Source organism: Protomyctophum parallelum (assembly GCF_964188405.1).
Source record: "Protomyctophum parallelum genome assembly, chromosome: 8".
Taxonomy (NCBI): Eukaryota; Metazoa; Chordata; class Actinopteri; order Myctophiformes; family Myctophidae; genus Protomyctophum; species Protomyctophum parallelum.
Window position 1 is genome coordinate 35,265,836 of NC_139703.1, and position 18,140 is coordinate 35,283,975.

Genomic DNA, 18,140 nt, shown 5'->3' on the forward strand with positions numbered 1-18,140 from the left:
TTTTTAAAGAAATCTCTCCTTGTTCTGCTGTGCACATTCATTTGGTGATTGGAGACTGACGCATCTCTCTCTCTCTCTCTCTCTCTCTCTCTCTCTCTCTCTCTCTCTCTCTCTCTCTCTCTCTCTCACACTCACACTCACACTCACACTCACACTCACACTCACACACACACACACACACACACACACACACACACACACACACACACACACACACACACACAAAACACACGCCAGCATGATCGCTGATAGGGGGAACTGTTCTTACTAGTACAGCCATAATATATTAGCATATGCTCTCTAGCATATTTTTTTTACATTTGAATACTAGTCATTAAGCAATAGGCTACTATAATCAGGGCTGCACATAAGCGGTGCGCCAGCGCGCATGCGTCGTCAAAATTCAAAATGCGCTGTCAATCAAGCGCCGGGAAGCGCTTCTGCGTACCAACAGCCGGGGCCGCCTAGAATGATTATTATGGACAGAATACTAGTAAATTCTGTGGCGAGAGCATTTTCCACCGACTGCCACTCAAAGTGGCTTCTGGCCAATCACAGCACGTCTTGCACAAGTGCACTGGCCATTGTGGCCAATCACAGCGCGTCCTTACTCAAAAGGGGGAGGATTCCATGCTGCTTTCTGCTGGGAGGAGGTGAGAAAACCTGACACAAATAGTTTCGTCTTCTCCGTTTCAGATAGAAAACTACTGTAGTCCCCGGTGTAAAAGGGCATGCTTTGGATGCTTTGCACTCTTCCCATTTGCCGCTGTGCTTGTGTTTGTTTTCCGGGTGCTGGAGCAGCATGGTTGCTCGTGTGCGATGCCGTATCTCACAGCCTAGGCACCGGCCACCGACTTTTTACGGGTACTAAGGTTTTAGTTCCGACATAGTGGAGTGGGAAGAGTTTAAAGCATTTTATTTTTTCACCGAGGAGCCATGTGTGTCACTGTCACTGTGAGCCACTGTCAGACTACGTCGCCTGAAACAAAAGGGAAGCCTGATGTATTCTTCGCCGTACGATGTGTCGCATGTTAAAATAAATAGCTGACCTGCAAGCTGAGCTAGTAGATCGGTTATTTAAATACAAAATAATAAAAAATCTAAATATTGCTTTGATGCTCATATTATCCTTAGGAAGTATTAAGTTGTTTTTATTAGAATATGCATTCCATAGGGCTGGACCACACCTAGATTTTAGCAAATGTATATATTTTTAAAAAATGGGATGAATCTACAACAAGAGCCATTCTAGCCAAAAAAGTTGTGTGCAGCCCTGACTATAATTTAGACTGAAGTAATTAAAGTGGGTCATGTTTGCATTTTTGGAATTGTAACAGCTGAAATCAATAATATATTCTGATATTAACCTGCGGGGCCACATTAAGTGAAGGTGAGGGCCGCCAGTTGCCCATGTATGATTTGGAGGATGTCTTCCTTCCGTCACTGCATGTGTACCAGTGTTGTTTTTGGCAGCACATTTAGATTTTAGTCTTAGTCATAGTCTCTTGAATAGTTTTCAGTTAGTTTTAGTCACATTTTAATCACCTGGAATGTCTTAGTGTTAGTCTAGTTTTAGTCGACTAAATATCATAAGATTTTAGTTGACTAAATCTACAGTTGATTTAGTCGACTAAAATGTATTTTGGTGGGCCTTGATGCCGTCGTAATGACTGTTTTTACACTTGCTGAAAATAGCCGATCTACAAGCTCAGTAAAATGATCGACAAGCTCACAACACGTCGCGCTGCGACGCGTTGTAGTCATTTTACCAATTTTAAAATGACTTTACTGGATCCCTTAATGTTAGAAATTGTCAGTATATTTAGTCTTAGTTTTAGTCATCATATAATTATAGTTTAGTTTCCATTTAGTTTTCGTCAGTGAAAAGTAGTCGACGAACATTTTTCGTCTTAGTTTTAGTCGACGAAATCAACACTGATGTGTAGCAGTGGCTCAGAGCCTCTGCCCGATGGCCTCAAAATATCTCCCCCAGTCTGTAGGGATATCACCCTTTGGTCTAGTGGTTAAGATGTTGGACTTTCACACGGGAGACCCGAGCTCGAATCCCGGGCCGTTACACATGCACACACACGGGCCGTTACACACTCACATGTCCAGCCTCTTCAAATTCATATACTGTAGAGTGTAGACTATACTAGGGCTGACCTCGATTAGTCGAATAGTCGACTAATCGATCGGAACGGGTCTCAGTCGACTGACCACCTCATAGTCGACTAAAAAAAAAAAAAAAAAAAAGTTTTTTTTTTTTTTGCCCCAAAAAATTGTATATAAAAATACAATATTTACAAAAATATACAAAAATATTGTATTATTCCACTAGGTCTGTGGGGGACATAAACACATTTGAACATTATGACTGTTCAAATCTCCAATGTGCATCTGGAGTGTGTCTGCCTGTGTGGCAATGTGCCACTGCCTGTGACTTGAATCGCACAGTGTGCTGGCCTGATAGACTCCAGAATCTCAATCTCACCTGCTGTGCTCAATCTGGCTAATGACAAGCCTCTCAGTTGTTAAAAAGAAAGATTTGAACAGTCAGAATGTTCAAATGTGTTTATGTCCCCCACAGACCTAGTGGAATAATACAATATTTTTGTATATTTTTGTAAATATTGTATTTTTATATACAATTTTTTTGGGGCAAAAAAAAAAAAAAAAAAAAAACTTTTTTCTTAGTCGACTATTAGTCGACTAACAGCTAATTTATTCATCTATCAGTCGACTATACAAATCCTTAGTCGGGGACAGCCCTAGACTATAGTAAAGAAAACAAACAACTGAGCTAATTTGGAGAAAACAAGATAGATGATTTCCCTCACAAGTTTCACCGTTTCAAGATAGATTTCCAACGCGGACCCATAGAGCAGGCAGAACAGAGGTGTCTGCGTGCGTACAGTCACATATAGTCACGCTCGGCACAAACGGAAAGCTTTTTATAGTCTCCCACTGTCCCCTTGATGTCTCTCCAAACCCCTCTCATTCTGCCTGTCCCTCTTTATTCATTCTCTCCATATCCACCTCTCTCTCTCTCTCTCTCTCTCTCTCTCTCTCTCTCTCTCTCTCTCTCTCTCTCCGTATTTCCCTCAAACACTCTGCGGACCGTTATGCAAGCATCTGCACAGAGCTAGATAAGAAGTAAAACTGAGGGAAAACGGGGATACAAAGCACTCCACCGCTCTTTGAACACGCACGCACGCACGCACGCACGCACGCACGCACGCACGCACGCACGCACACACACACACACACACACACACACACACACACAAAACACTTTGTAAACAAGCTAGTAAACAAACTACTGTAAAAAATAATTCCCCACTGTAGCCTACTGCTGTGTTGTTTGAGGTTGCCATATATTTGAGCAAGCTTCTGTTACTGTAACCTCTAAAAAGTTCATATATCCACAATGGTGCATGCAGTCATACTCATATAGTCAGAGTGCATCTGTTTTCTACTCAGAAAACGGATCTTGCGTGAAATAAAAAACCTCTTAAAAACTCATAACACGGGGTAACAAATTCAGTGGTTTTCGGGCTATCACCAAACAACCATACAAAAGAGATATGCTGTCTTTACAAAAGAATAGAGAAAATAGGTTAGGTTGATTCCCCCTTCACTGCAGAAGTCACTTGATATATTGATCATATATTGAACTATTGATCATTTTCAATAGTTCATGCACTGGACACATCATTCTGCCGACTTCCATGGACACGACCACACGCCACGGGCCACGGCCAGCCTCCCGGGACCTCGCCAAAAAACACCCTCTGATCCCGCACCAATGTGCGCGCCTGATCTGGCACACAGACTTGCGCGAAATACCCACATTTAATACATTTACCCCAAAACACACACCTAGCCTCCCCATAGCCCCCGCACTGCATGTTGGGAAGGACACAGCTTAATGTAGGGGGCACCGATTGCTGTGCAACATCCCCCTCATGTTCTCAACCCCCAATTCGGCTACACCACACACACTAACCTCCACAATTCTCCACACGCAACACAGGACCCTTATTGGCTAGCCCGCTCACATGCCGATCCCCACGCAGCAAAACACAGCTGTGATTGGCTAGCCAGCCACACACGTGCGCGCACACACACACACACACACACGCACACACACACAGTCACACACACACACACACACACACACACACACACACACACACACACACACACACACAGACACACACCAGTTGCGCAGTGCACACCATGGGACAAATCGGCTTTCACAAATCACCCCCTGCCACTGTGCCCACAAACGCATGTCCAAGAGGAAAACAATCTAAACATTATATACTAACGTCAGCATCGGGCAGATTAACACACACAAGTGTTATTAGTTGAGTTTTCTTAATGAAGTGTTTCTGAATTGTAACGGTGTGTTTGTCAGTCAGCGATGCGATCCGTTGTTATTCAGCCACCACCGCACCAAGCGGCGAAGTGGTTCTCTCCCTTCGGCTCATGTAGCCCTCATTGTAACTACAAGAAACAATGTGGGGTCACTGCAATCCAAAAGATTGTAGACCTACTATAAATCAGTCAAGGTCCCCCCAAAAAATGTACTACAGTATGTTCTGCTCCATTCTCAACATCTTTTGGTTGACAAAAACAGTAATTTATTGTAAGTAAACAAAAAGAGTAAAAAGCTGCTTATTTTAATTTAATTAAATTTGCTTTGATGTGAAAATAGTTATCAGATATCTGATATCTTCAGAAGAAGACATTGCACATTGCAAGAGACATTTGGACTAATGATTTGTAAGACCAGCTGTTGTGTTTGTATTGTAGGTACGTATACTGTGCCAAAATGCAGTTTTCTATGCATTTAAGGGATATTGAGGGTTTTGACCCAAAAAAACAACAAATAATAATAATACCCATCTGTTACATGTGAAGGGCACAATACTGGGTTTAAAAACACAGCTGAAACATGAAGTGGAGTCTGTCAAATCCCGCAATTTCATTCTTCCCATTGCGCTGCAACGTAACTAGGATGAGCCGCCCGGAGGGCGGCGAAATTCTAGTAGCTAATATCAGCAAATATTTGGAATGAGATTACCGGTAAATGAGAATGACTCACTAATGAGAATGACTTTTAGATGTCTCATTCTATCTAAAAGGTAATATCAGATACCACACTGACCGATAAACATGTTTAGAGTTGGTTTGTCATCTAACTCCATCCCCTGGAATGAGATGTTCTTTGAGCAAACCCACAGCTCTGTTGGCTTGACTTTTAGAGCAGTGTTTCCCCAAACATATTGTGGTCGTGATCCAATTCACCCTTTTGTCAGACTTCTGATTGGACCCTGACTGACTAACCAGCAGGCTCTTTCTGCCTTGTTCCGCCCTGGTTCCGCAATGTTTGTTGAATTTGCTAAAACATATTTTTTGTAAAAAACTAAAAACAAACATGATATGCAGAGTCACCGTGCTGCACCTGTGATGTTCCTTTTTACTGACACCAAGTTTAAAATAAGAATTGAATGCACAGAATATTAATACGAAGCAACTGAACACCTTATTTCAATGGTAGTGGATGGACAGAGAGGATTTTTGTCCAACCACAAAACGGAAACCAATGGGTTCGAAGAGGGGCAGAACAACAGGCGGGACTTGACAAAGGGTGAATTGGCGTCCTGGACCATGTACCCCCGAGAACAGGCGGTGGTGAAGTTGTATGTAAGAGAGAAAGCAAGAACAGGGATAGGAAGATGAGAAATGGAGGCTGGAGCGTGCAAACAAATACATCTTTAGAGACATTAGAGCCATGTGTTTCACTGTCACCTTCCTGACTCTTCGTCTGTACACCTGTATTTTTAATAAGGTACAATGCTCTCTGCCTGCGATCCTTCTCTCACTAATGGCCGCTGGTCATTCATGCTAAAGAGAAAACCAGAGAGTCAACCATGCAACGACGGCTGGGCCGCTCAGGTGGAATTACAGGAATAAGAGACAGGCAAGACATTGTGAAAGCAGTGGTGGGAAAAGTACACAATTGTTTTACTTCAGTAAAAGTATGAATACTGCAATTTAGAACTACTTTGTTACAAGTAAAAGTACGGAATTGAAAATGTACTTGAGTAAAAGTACAAAGATTCTGCATCAAAATGTGCTTAAAGTACTAAAAGTAAAAGTACTCATTGTGCAGAATGTGCCATTTCACAAGTTCAAAACGCATTGTGAGTTTGTAGATTTGTACACATTTTGTAAATATGAAATAAATTAAACATGTAGCTAGGTGTAATTTTAGAGACCACAGAAGTGAACCTTTCAAGCCTGTTTTCTCAACTCGCTGTTTCCTGCAAGACATTACTCTATAAGCCATCTCCAAAACTAGTGGGTCAAACTGAACAACAAATATCTCTATTTGAAGCTATGATGCTTTCTGCTTTCATTTGACATGGAAATAAATTAAAAAAAAATCCAATGGCAGTCCCTCAGTCTAATTTAGTCACATATGATGAAGGCCAGTCCTCTGGAATTGGGCTGTTCCAGGTAATAGTAAATGTTTACATGTCAATTCTGCCTTGATAGTCTCGTTCATGTCCCAGGAAGAAGCCACTCCACCGACCATTCCTGAGGGTCAATAGGTCAGTTGACTGTGGACTAGTGGCTAAAAGTATCCACAGCCTCTCCGCTTATACATGTAGGCAGAGGGAAGTCAGAGGGAAACTCCACACGTTCATTAGATTATCTAATGTGATAATAGCTGGATCCTTAATTGTGCTTTTATACCACTCTCGTCGTCTACTACAACAGTATGATTGAAGTGAGATCTGAGATAGGGTTGGAAACAGACACTATCCCGGTGCTGATTTTGTTGCACGGAACGTGACGATAGCACCAACAGGAATTGAACTTCGCACCCAGCTCTCACTAATGGAAGAAGGAAAAAAAAGGAACACATTTTGTAAACTATTAGATTGTTATTTTGAAGAAACAGCATAAATTGCAAAAAGAAAAAAAAAGCTTGAACTTAAAATCAGTACTGTATTTTCAATTGTACGTAAAATAGTGAACACAGCCAATCTACGGTACAAGCTCACAACACATTTCGTTGCGACGCATTGCAAGCTTGTAGAGCTGCTGTTTTTCCGCAGAAATTTCTCCAGTGATTTTAGTAGATATACACGGAAAGAAATGTTTAGAGAGACATTCCGCTGAGCTGTGTCGAAGCAGCCACGGATACGATGTTGTACAATTATACTCTAATTATGTAGAATGTGTTTTCTGTTCATACTGTACATCACTGTCTGTTGTTTGTTTACTTTCTCAGCTCATTAAGGATCTGGTTGTCTCGATCTGCCCCCTCTCTATAGCAGTATAGAGATTTGACTATGTAACCCTCTCTCTCTTTAGTGTTGCTTGTGAAGTCTCATGCAGCAGCAGTGCCCGTCCATGTGTTTGTGTGCAAATTTAGGCAATTATCTAAATTGAATATTTGTGCAGATCTGTGTATGTGTGGAAGCTTGGCTCGTCTATACCGACCTTGGCGACGCACGGAGCCAATTCAAAGGCATGAGCGTGCCTTTGAATTAGTAGTGCAAGCAACCGCTGTTGCTGGCTCAGCTACTGTAACCATTACCCACGACCCACCACCTACCACCCATCACTCTGCCACCTAATCCAATATAGCACTGTCTGGGAGGCATGCAGGCTCTTCTGTTAATGCAAAAGTTATGCTGGCAGCAATAGCAACTTTGAAGTGTGACTTGGGTGAATGGAAGGAAATTTCAGCTGTGTGTATGTGTGTGTGTGTGTGTGTGTGTGTGTGTGTGTGTGTGTGTGTGTGTGTGTGTGTGTGTGTGTGCTTTGCTATGATTCCCTGCTTTGACATGAAAAAAAAAATCCACAATGACAGTCCTTTTATAGTTCTAATAAAAGTAGTCAGGGCAACAGACTAGACTAGACTGACTATTTCCCCACATGGCATAAGTGTTGTATAAAATATAAAGATCGGATCGGATAAAATGTCGGCATGTCTCAAAAACAAATGATCGGGATCGGGAGCAAGAAAACATGATCGGGACATCCCTAGTTTCGAGGCTCCAATTGGAGTTAGCTGGCTTTGTCAGAAGTGCTTTTTAATACGTATAACCTTTCATCGGTTCGATATGTTTGACGCTGCATCATGGCTGCATGTCACTTGACGTGTGTCTGTGTGTGTGTGTGTGTGTGTGTGTGTGTGTGTGTGTGTGTGTGTCTGACTCCCGTGCCAGGTGCCCGACGCCATTTTGAAGTGCCAGCGCGCGGGCATCACGGTGCGCATGGTGACGGGGGACAACATCAACACGGCCCGGGCCATCGCCATCAAGTGTGGCATCATCCACCCCGGAGATGACTTCATCTGCATCGACGGGAAGGAGTTCAACAGGAGAATACGCAACGAGAAGGGAGAGGTATGACACACAGAGACAGACAGACGGACAGGCAGGCAGGCAGGCAGGCAGGCAGGCAGGCAGGCAGGCAGGCAGGCAGGCAGGCATGCAGGCAGGCAGGCAGGCAGGCATGCAGGCAGGCAGGCGATGGCGATGTGTGATTGCGTTGGCAAGCTCTCCCGAGGTTCCTTTGTGAAGCAAAACGGAAGAACGGAAGGCGACGTTCGGTATAGGCCAATCAGAGAACGGAAGGGGACGTTCGGTATAGGCCAATCAGAGGCGCGTTCCTTCAAGATTCCGCTTGACTTCCTCCTCCCGTTGCAGACGGTTGGTCGCTCCAACGAACTGCAGCGACCAATGAGGCATCTATATATAACACGTTCAGGGCTTTAAATGAATATATCCAATATACCGAGGCTGCCGGGATTGTTTAATTACCTTTGGAGCATAACGCCAAAGTATCTGCGCCTTTGATCCATGAAAATCCCCCTGAAAATAGTTCCATGGCTTGTTGTCGAACTGAAAAATATGCCACCGTCGCGACCCGGAACAATAACAGGCAGTGAGGAGCTGCTGGAGTGCAGTTCAAACTACCGTTCACTTGCATTGAACTCATTTTCCCAGAAGCTCTTCCAGGCCAGAGCACAGGTTGATTTCCGGGTTTCGTCATCATAACGCGACGCATTATCGGGTGTAGCGTATTACGCAGGGCAGAAACATGGATTAAATAGCGTGTAAAACGGGTTATGCAGTAGAACTGTTTACTTATCTATGGTAATAGTGTTATATAGGTTGCCTATTAGGGAGAAGATAGCATGTCCTGTCTATAAGCAGTCGTGGGAAAGTACTCATATGTATTACTTAAGTAAAAGTATCAAATACTGCAGAAATATGTAGAAATAATCCATTGCAAGTATAAAAGTCAGGAATAAAAAATGTACTTGAGTAAAAGTACAAAAGTATTGAGTATTGTATCGAGATGTACTTAAAGTACCAAAAGTAAAAAGTATACTCATTACTTGTCAGGGGCGCATGCTTTTTACCGTGGATTTTTAAATATTTCTTCTGCACTGTAATTGTATTCTCTTAAATCGTGTATGTGCGTGTGTGTGTGTGTGTGTGTGTGTGTGTGTGTGTACGTGTGTGCGTGCGTGCGCGCGTGTGCGTGCGTGCGTGTAGGTGGAGCAGGAGCGCATGGACAAAGTCTGGCCTAGGCTTCGAGTCCTGGCCAGGTCCTCTCCAACTGACAAACACACTCTCGTCAAAGGTATATAGATCTTCATGCTCTGCTGATGCTTATCCCATTTAGACCTGAGGAAGATTCTAAAAATGTCTAAAAATGTCTTCTAAAGTTTTCTGAAAAACCTGTTTCTATGTCAGTCGTTCTCAAACATTTATGTCAAGGACCCCCAACCCACATCTGACCCACCGACCCACATCTGAAAATATGTTGTTCCATGGACCCCTCCCAGAAGCAAATATTTGAGTTAAAAACATTCGCTCTGAAAGAATACATATTCAATGATTTGCGCCACATTTTCACGATTTTTTTAAAATAGCAGACCTACAAGCTCATAGCGCGGCACTCGGTGTCACGCTATGAGCTTGTAGATCTGCTTTACTTTACTTTATTTGTTTATTTGGACAGGACAATGCATATTAATGGAAGTCACATGGACGTAAATACACCGGATATAGCACAGTTGCAAATTTTCATCCGCAGTCCTCACAAAGAAACGGAAAACAGACAGGCAAACAGTGGAATACATTTACATTTACATTACATAGGGAACACAGCATAAAAAATGAAATACACCTAAAATAATCATGAATGGTTGCAGCTTTGGTTTTCAAGCAACCATTTATTCAGATTGAATTTAAAAGAAGTAGCACAATCCCTTATGCGCATTCCATGCTACACAACCCTGTACTGAGAGGACATTTTGGCCGAATGTTGTTTGCCAGTGCGGCACTTCGCAGTCTCCTCGAGTGGTTGCTCTGGTACTGATTCCCCTAACAGGCTTTCGTTTAATGAATTCACTTAGGGGGGGCGGGCACAGACTATGTAGGTGTAGGGTCTTGTATATGACCCCAACCTGTTTGAAAATGTTAAAGTTATCAAAGCTAAAAAAAAGCATAGCCTCCGGAGGATGTTACAATGATGATATGAGTGGGGCTTCCTGTCAAACACTTTGAGCGCACTCTTGTAGAGCTGTTCTATGGGTTTGAGAGTAGTCACAGATCTGTGCAAGACCAGTTTGTGAAACAGTATTCAATGTGTGATAGGATCATACATACAGTGAAGATACGATCTGGCCGCTCCAACTGTCAGGAAGGGTCTAATTTGTTTAAAATGTTGAAGGTTGAATTTAATCGTATTAGTGACTTTCTTCACATGTTTTTTAAAGGTTAGGGTTGAGTCTAATATGACTCTGAGGTACTTGAACTCTGGGACAAGGTGAAGTTCCTCTCCACACAGAAACTCATGTGAGGACTCCAACACAACTGGTCTTTTGGAGAAGGCCATGCATACTGTCTTTTTGGCATTCAAGAGCAGACATGAATCTATAAGCCAGTCTTGAATGCTTGTCAGGGCTGAGGTTAAAATTATTGACACATCTGCGTAGCTTTTACCATGGGCAAGTACAACAGCATCATCTGCATACATCTGGACATGTACTGTAGATTATTACAGTACATACTTCAGGTAGGTCATTTATGTACAGAGAGAACAAAATTGTACCTAGTATTGAGCCCTGGGGGACACCGACCGAACAGGTGTGGTAGGGAGAATTTACACTGTTGACACTTACACACTGTTTTCTCGTGGATAGATAGGAACTAAACCATTCTATAGCTTTTGGAGAGAAATTAAAATGTGTTAATTTGGATAAGAGGACACAGTGACAGACGGTGTCGAACGCCTTCTTGAAGTCCCAGAACACCGCCATTGCACAGGGAGCTCTGTTGAAACCACACTTAAAATTTTCTATAAACTGGCAGTTTGCTGATTCAGTGGAGTGGAAGGCCCGTAACCCAAACTGCATGGGATGCAGTGGGGTGTGGCCTTTTTCTAGGTGTTTGATGATAGAATTGACAATCCACTTTTCAGCCACCTTTGATATAACTGGTAGGATGCTTATAGGTCTATAGTTTTATATGTCCGTTTTAGCGCTATTTGTGTCTGAAACCAAGCTCCATTTGTTTGGAACGCATATTATTTCTCCCTCACATGCAACACCTGTGTACTCTGTCACGGGCATTAAATGGATGTCCCACTGATTTTGACAGAGTTTCTCTAAAATATCCAAACTCGAAGCAAAAAAAAGATAAATCAATTCAGCTTTAATTTTAATGAGAAAGAATGAGAGAGCGAGAGAGAAAGAATGAGAACTTAGAACAAAATGAAAACACACCCCACGCTGTACTGCGAGTGATGATCGCAATGTTGAAAATGTGTTTTTTATTTAAGCCGGCATTAGCGTACATACAAAACTAAACAAATAGGGTTTTTGCTAAATTAATTTAATTTCATGACTAATTTTTTATTATGAGTCATCAAATTAAATTAATTTATTAAATAATTATCAAATTATTATTTGCTGTTCTGCTCATTGTGTGTGTGTGTGTGTGTGTGTGTGTGTGTGTGTGTGTGTGTGTGTGTGTGTGTGTGTGTGTGTGTGTGTGTGTGTGTGTGTGTGTGTGTGTGTGTGTGTGCGTGTGCGCGTGCGTGCGCGTGCGTGCGCGTGCGTGCGTCTCGTGTCTTCCTCAGGAATCATCGACAGTACAGTGCTGGAGCAGAGGCAGGTGGTCGCCGTGACCGGAGACGGAACCAACGACGGGCCTGCCCTGAAGAAGGCCGACGTGGGCTTCGCCATGGTAACATAAAGCACTTCCTCCATCCAGGGAAGCTCACAAAGCGTCGCAGTGAGCTTGTAGATCTGCTATTTTTGATATTTCAGTAATTGGCCGCCGACCCCCATCTGAAAATATGTTGTTCCAGGGACCACCACCCAGAAGCAAAGATTTGAGTTAAAAAAAACGTTTGCTCTGGAAGAATATAATATTCAAAGATTTGCGGCAATATTATAAGAAATTGCTGAGTGCCGCGCTACGAGCTTGTACATCTGCTTTTTTTTCAACAGCGAAAGTATAACATGAAGATTATAAAACACCAAAAGGGGTTCATCCGTCCTGAATGGGTTTTAATTAATGACTCTAATGACCTTATATCTAACAGCTGGTTGAAGCACTGGAACGGGAGCAAAGCCAGCCAGCCAGCAGCCGTACAGTATTCTGATGTAGACGTGTTCACTCCTCCGTCACATCATTCATCATCACGCTCTCTTTCCTTGTCACACAAGTCTTCCAGCTGCGTAGAGCTGGAGCTCCCCCTAGTGGCCCCATGTGGACACGCATCCCTAAGTCATAACCAGTGGATTTCAACCCTTTTCACGTCAAGACCCATTATTTATTCTGTATTTGAGCCCATGCATGCACGGACCACCGTTTGATGACATATTTAGCCTCTCGGACTCAAAACTAAAGAATATGTTTGTTTTTTCCACAAATTCCATGCTGTATTGATGTTGGTTTACCATTAGGTGAGATAACAGGCAAACGTTGAACAAAATTAACAATTATTCTACATTCTCTAATTGTGTGTAGACTTCTTCTAAATTAAGTAATGCAGATGTGATGTTTAACAATCATTTAACTCTTAGTTAGTTAAAGATCTATAAGGGTCCATTTGGTTAAATACAAGCTCCATAATTTAGCTGGGGACCACCTGGAACCTTTGTCTCTGTGTCCTCTGTCCTAGGTTATTGACTGTCTCTGTGTCCTCTGTCCTAGGATATTGACTGTCTCTGTGTCCTCTGTCCTAGGATATTGACTGTCTCTGTGTCCTCTGTCCTAGGATATTGACTGTCTCTGTGTCCTCTGTCCTAGGATATTGACTGTCTCTGTGTCCTCTGTCCTAGGATATTGACTGTCTCTGTGTCCTCCTGTGTCAGGGTATTGACTGCCTTTGTCTCTTCTCTCCTATTGACTGTCTTTGTGTCCTCTCTCCTATAGGATATTGACTGTCTCTGTGTCCTCTGTGTCAGGGTATTGACTGTCTCTGTGTCCTCTGTGTCAGGGTATTGACTGTCTCTGTGTCCTCTGTGTTGGGGTATTGACTGTCTCTGTGTCCTCTGTGTTGGGGTATTGACTGTCTCTGTGTCCTCCTGTGTCAGGGTATTGACTGTCTCTGTGTCCTCTGTGTCAGGGTATTGACTGTCTCTGTGTCCTCTGTGTCAGGGTATTGACTGTCTCTGTGTCCTCTGTGTTGGGGTATTGACTGTCTCTGTGTCCTCTGTGTCAGGGTATTGACTGTCTCTGTGTCCTCTGTGTCAGGGTATTGACTGTCTCTGTGTCCTCTGTGTTGGGGTATTGACTGTCTCTGTGTCCTCTGTGTCAGGGTATTGACTGTCTCTGTGTCCTCTGTGTTGGGGTATTGACTGTCTCTGTGTTCTCTGTGTCAGGGTATTGACTGTCTCTGTGTCCTCCTGTGTCAGGGTATTGACTGTCTCTGTGTCCTCTCTCCTATAGGATATTGACTGTCTCTGTGTCCTCTGTGTCAGGGTATTGACTGTCTCTGTGTCCTCTCTCCTATAGGATATTGACTGTCTCTGTGTCCTCTGTGTCAGGGTATTGACTGTCTCTGTGTCCTCCTGTGTCAGGGTATTGACTGTCTCTGTGTCCTCCTGTGTCAGGGTATTGACTGTCTCTGTGTCCTCCTGTGTCAGGGTATTGACTGTCTCTGTGTCCTCCTGTGTCAGGGTATTGACTGTCTCTGTGTCCTCCTGTGTCAGGGTATTGACTGTCTCTGTGTCCTCCTGTGTCAGGGTATTGACTGTCTCTGTGTCCTCCTGTGTCAGGGTATTGACTGTCTCTGTGTCCTCCTGTGTCAGGGTATTGACTGTCTCTGTGTCCTCAGGGTATTGCGGGGACAGACGTTGCTAAGGAGGCCTCGGACATCATCCTGACCGATGATAACTTCAGCAGCATCGTCAAGGCGGTGATGTGGGGGAGAAACGTCTATGACAGCATCTCCAAGTTCCTGCAGTTCCAGCTCACCGTCAACGTAGTGGCTGTCATAGTGGCTTTCACTGGCGCCTGTATCACACAGGTCAGAATTGTGTGTGTGTGTGTGTGTGTGTGTGTGTGTGTGTGTGTGTGTGTGTGTGTGTGTGTGTGTGTCTGTGTCTGTGTGTGTGTGTGTGTGCTTGCGCATGTGCCCGTGCATGTGTGTCATAATAATGCCATGAATGAATGTCAGTGTATTGTTGTACCCCAGTGTTTTCTGCGGACATAAATAAATTATTGAAAGTGTGTGTGTGTGTGTGTGTGTGCGTGTGCGTGTGCGTGTGCGTGTGCGTGTGCGCATGCGCATGCGCGTGCGCGTGTGCGTGTGTGTGTGTGTGTGGGGGGGGCGTGTGCTATCTCATCTGTGCATGTGCCCCACATATGCAGAGGCAAGCATATGAATATATACTGTATAAGAATTTACAGCTATAATCCGAATCCGTAGGTGTTTCACTCTCTCACAGAGATGACTGCAATGTCCAAACTGCAATAAAGATGCCGGCCGTTGCACGTATGTGTCAATTACCAACTCTGAACCACGGCGGATGTGCCTGTTATTTTGTATTAAAGCTGCTATAAGCAATAATTTGTCAACATTTTAATGACTTTCTTTTTGTATTCAGACAGCCAGCAATGGGTAGAACGCTCCTGGAAAAGATTCTGTCTCTGTGACACATTTAGGGGCCGCAATCTGCAATCAAAGATTTTCCTAGTAGCTTTGTCATTGGTCAATTTACCTGTCTACGTCCTGATTGGTTAGTCATTGATAAGCTTCTAGGAACATCTTTGAATGCAGATTGCGGCTCCTAGATGTGTCAAAAGAAGGTCATTACATTTTCAACATATTATTGCTTATAGCAGCTTTAATATACAGATTGGTTAAAATATCATTTCATTCATTAAAAAAGAATGAATGCAATTATTTTTTCCGCCTTAAGTAAAGGGATAATCCCTTTGCACTGTGAAGTGCATTGTTTTCACATAACCACATGGCTGGGAGTGGATTATCCCGCTTATACACTTTTCCATGGCCACTTGCCAATAATTGGCAAATATAAGTAGTTCACCCATAATATTTGAGGCAATTGGGTCTGAGAATCATGTGTTATATTGTTCAACGATGGAATAACCGCTATCTAAGACTCCAGCAAGTGCAGTATCGGAGAAGCCATAGTAGATCCAGAAACAATAGTACCAACAGTCCCATGTTTTATCACAGTACAAAACATTTTATGTCGCTTCGATCGCTTATCCGGAGTCGGGTTGCGGGGGCAACAGTTCCAGCAGAGAGCTCCAGACTTCCCTCTGCAGAGCAACTTCCTCTTGGCGTTCCCAGGCCAGTGTGGAGATATACAGTACTCCGGCTGTCTGGTCCTTGTTTTTTTTTTGTTTAACCAGTAAAAAACATATTGAGACTGACGTCTCTTTTGCAAGTGTGAACTGGCCAAGAGAAGAGGCAAAATAAGTGACACACTGCCACTATATATACGTTACGAGGCATGAATGCATGTTCCTCACTTAAGTTCCTACTAAGGCTTTAAAGTTAGAGCTGGTAGTTTTGAGACCCCATGTCCTACAGTAGTTCTCTTCGTGTTCTTCCCATGCAGGACTCGCCCCTGAAGGCGGTGCAGATGCTGTGGGTTAACCTGATCATGGACACCTTTGCGTCGCTGGCTCTGGCCACAGAACCTCCAACAGAGTCTCTGCTGATGAGGAAACCCTACGGGCGCAACAAGCCACTCATCTCCAGCACCATGACCAAGAACATCTTAGGCCATGGGATCTTTCAGCTAATTATCATCTTCACCCTGCTCTTTGTTGGTATGTATACTGCATGGCGCTCCCTTTTCCTTCTTGGAAGCAGTGGTGGAAAAAAGTACTCAATTGTTTTACTTAAGTAAAAGTACCAATACTGCAATTTAGAACTTCTTTGTTACAAGTAAAAGTACAGAATTGAAAATGTACTTGAGTAAACATACAAAAGTATCGGCATCAAAATGTTCTTAAAGTACTAAAAGTTAAAGTACTCATTGCAGAATGTCCCATTTCACAAGTTCAAACTGTGTACAAAACCATTTGAAAATAGCCGATCTACAAGCTCACAATGCGTTGCGCTGCGACACACTGAGAGCTTGTAGATCGGCTATTTTCAATAAAATCGCCAAAGTAACTAGTAACTAAAGTTTTCAAATAATTGTACTGAAGTAAAAGTACAAATGTTGGCTCTGAGATGTAGTGGAGTAGAAGTAAAAGTATTGGAAATTGGGAATACTCAAGTAAAGTACAAATACCTCCAAATTGTACTTATGTACAGTACTTAAGTAAAAGTACTTAGTTACTTTCCACCACTGGTTGGAAGGGATAACTGTACGCAGATATTACGATATATTTGTCATATGTGACCAAATTTGTATGAGGGACTGCCATTGGATTTTTTGGAATTTTCGCTTTTTCATGTCATGTGAAAGCAGGGAATCCTTCAAATTGACATTGGTTGTTCAGTTTGACCCACCAGTTTTGGAGATATAGAGTATAATGTCTTGCAGAAAACAGCGAGTTGAGAAAACAGGCTTGAAAGGTTCACTTCTGTGGTCTCTAACATAGCTAGCACACCTAGCTACATGTTTAAGCATTTATTTCATATTTACATGTTGATTTCAGCTCTGACACTTGTTTCAGACATGCTCTAGTATGTGAAGAGTCTGCCTGTGCTATTAACTGATTTTGGATTTAAAAAATAATAAAACGATTTATTTTATAACAAAAAGTGTGCGCCCTTGGTTGTGCGAAAGAGGCATAATAGCAAGGTTTGTAGATCGTCTATTTTCGCTATTCTTTGAAAACCTTGTGTATTTTTTAGGGGCGCTAGCCCCGCCCCCTCCTATGCCCAGCTTTGTGTGTCCCGTGTAGCCTCGGTCCCAGGCTTACTTATCTGCGAAAAGAAAAGCCCAGTTACAACCGAAGGGAGAGAAGCTGTGGGCGGATGTATCCTCCGGAACATCCGTCAAATGTATTTCCCCTGGATACGATATTTTCCCGACCAATCACAACACTTGTTTCATTCACGGAGAATGTAAACTGATTTGTAAAGCCATCAACATCATTAATTTCCTTGAGCGATACTATCCCGCAACTTCCCCCCAAACAAATGATAGCCTCTAGGTCTTGGCCAGGGTGGGTGCCCGTGTGTTTGTACGACGGAATGTGATGATTTGATTGGCTGAGCACGGAATGTGATGATTTTATTGGCTGACCATGGAATGTGATGTAAGAGCGCCCCTACGTGGACCTACTGTATATACCGTATGGATGTCAGGTTGAACTGGCTGCATTGTATTTAACACATTTTGTGCTTCACAATGATATTGCATGTGGGAGATAACTATATTAAAGTTACAGCTTTGAACTGAATTTACATTACTGTAACTTACATTACAGCATTTTCAATGCACCCAGACAGGACACCCACCATGGAAGGAAGTTAGTAATCATTCAGGCTTATAGGCCAGTGGTTCCCAAAGTCCTTGTTCCTTGGGTCCCCAGCTAAATGATAGTTTAGAACCCTGAATTTGGGTCTCAGAAATAGAAATGCAATTA

General features: G+C 43.0%; 1 protein-coding gene across 1 annotated transcript in view; it reads left to right on the top strand.

Annotated features, from left to right (window-relative positions):
* Positions 1 to 18,140, top strand: part of atp2b2 (ATPase plasma membrane Ca2+ transporting 2) — a 145,493-nt gene that overhangs the window by 110,074 nt on the left and 17,279 nt on the right. Inside the window, exons 14-18 of the mRNA XM_083771716.1 lie at positions 8,256 to 8,435; positions 9,594 to 9,681; positions 12,187 to 12,293; positions 14,395 to 14,586; positions 16,151 to 16,364. Of these exons, the coding sequence (XP_083627842.1) occupies positions 8,256 to 8,435; positions 9,594 to 9,681; positions 12,187 to 12,293; positions 14,395 to 14,586; positions 16,151 to 16,364 (781 nt within the window). The remainder of the gene's footprint in view (positions 1 to 8,255; positions 8,436 to 9,593; positions 9,682 to 12,186; positions 12,294 to 14,394; positions 14,587 to 16,150; positions 16,365 to 18,140) is intronic.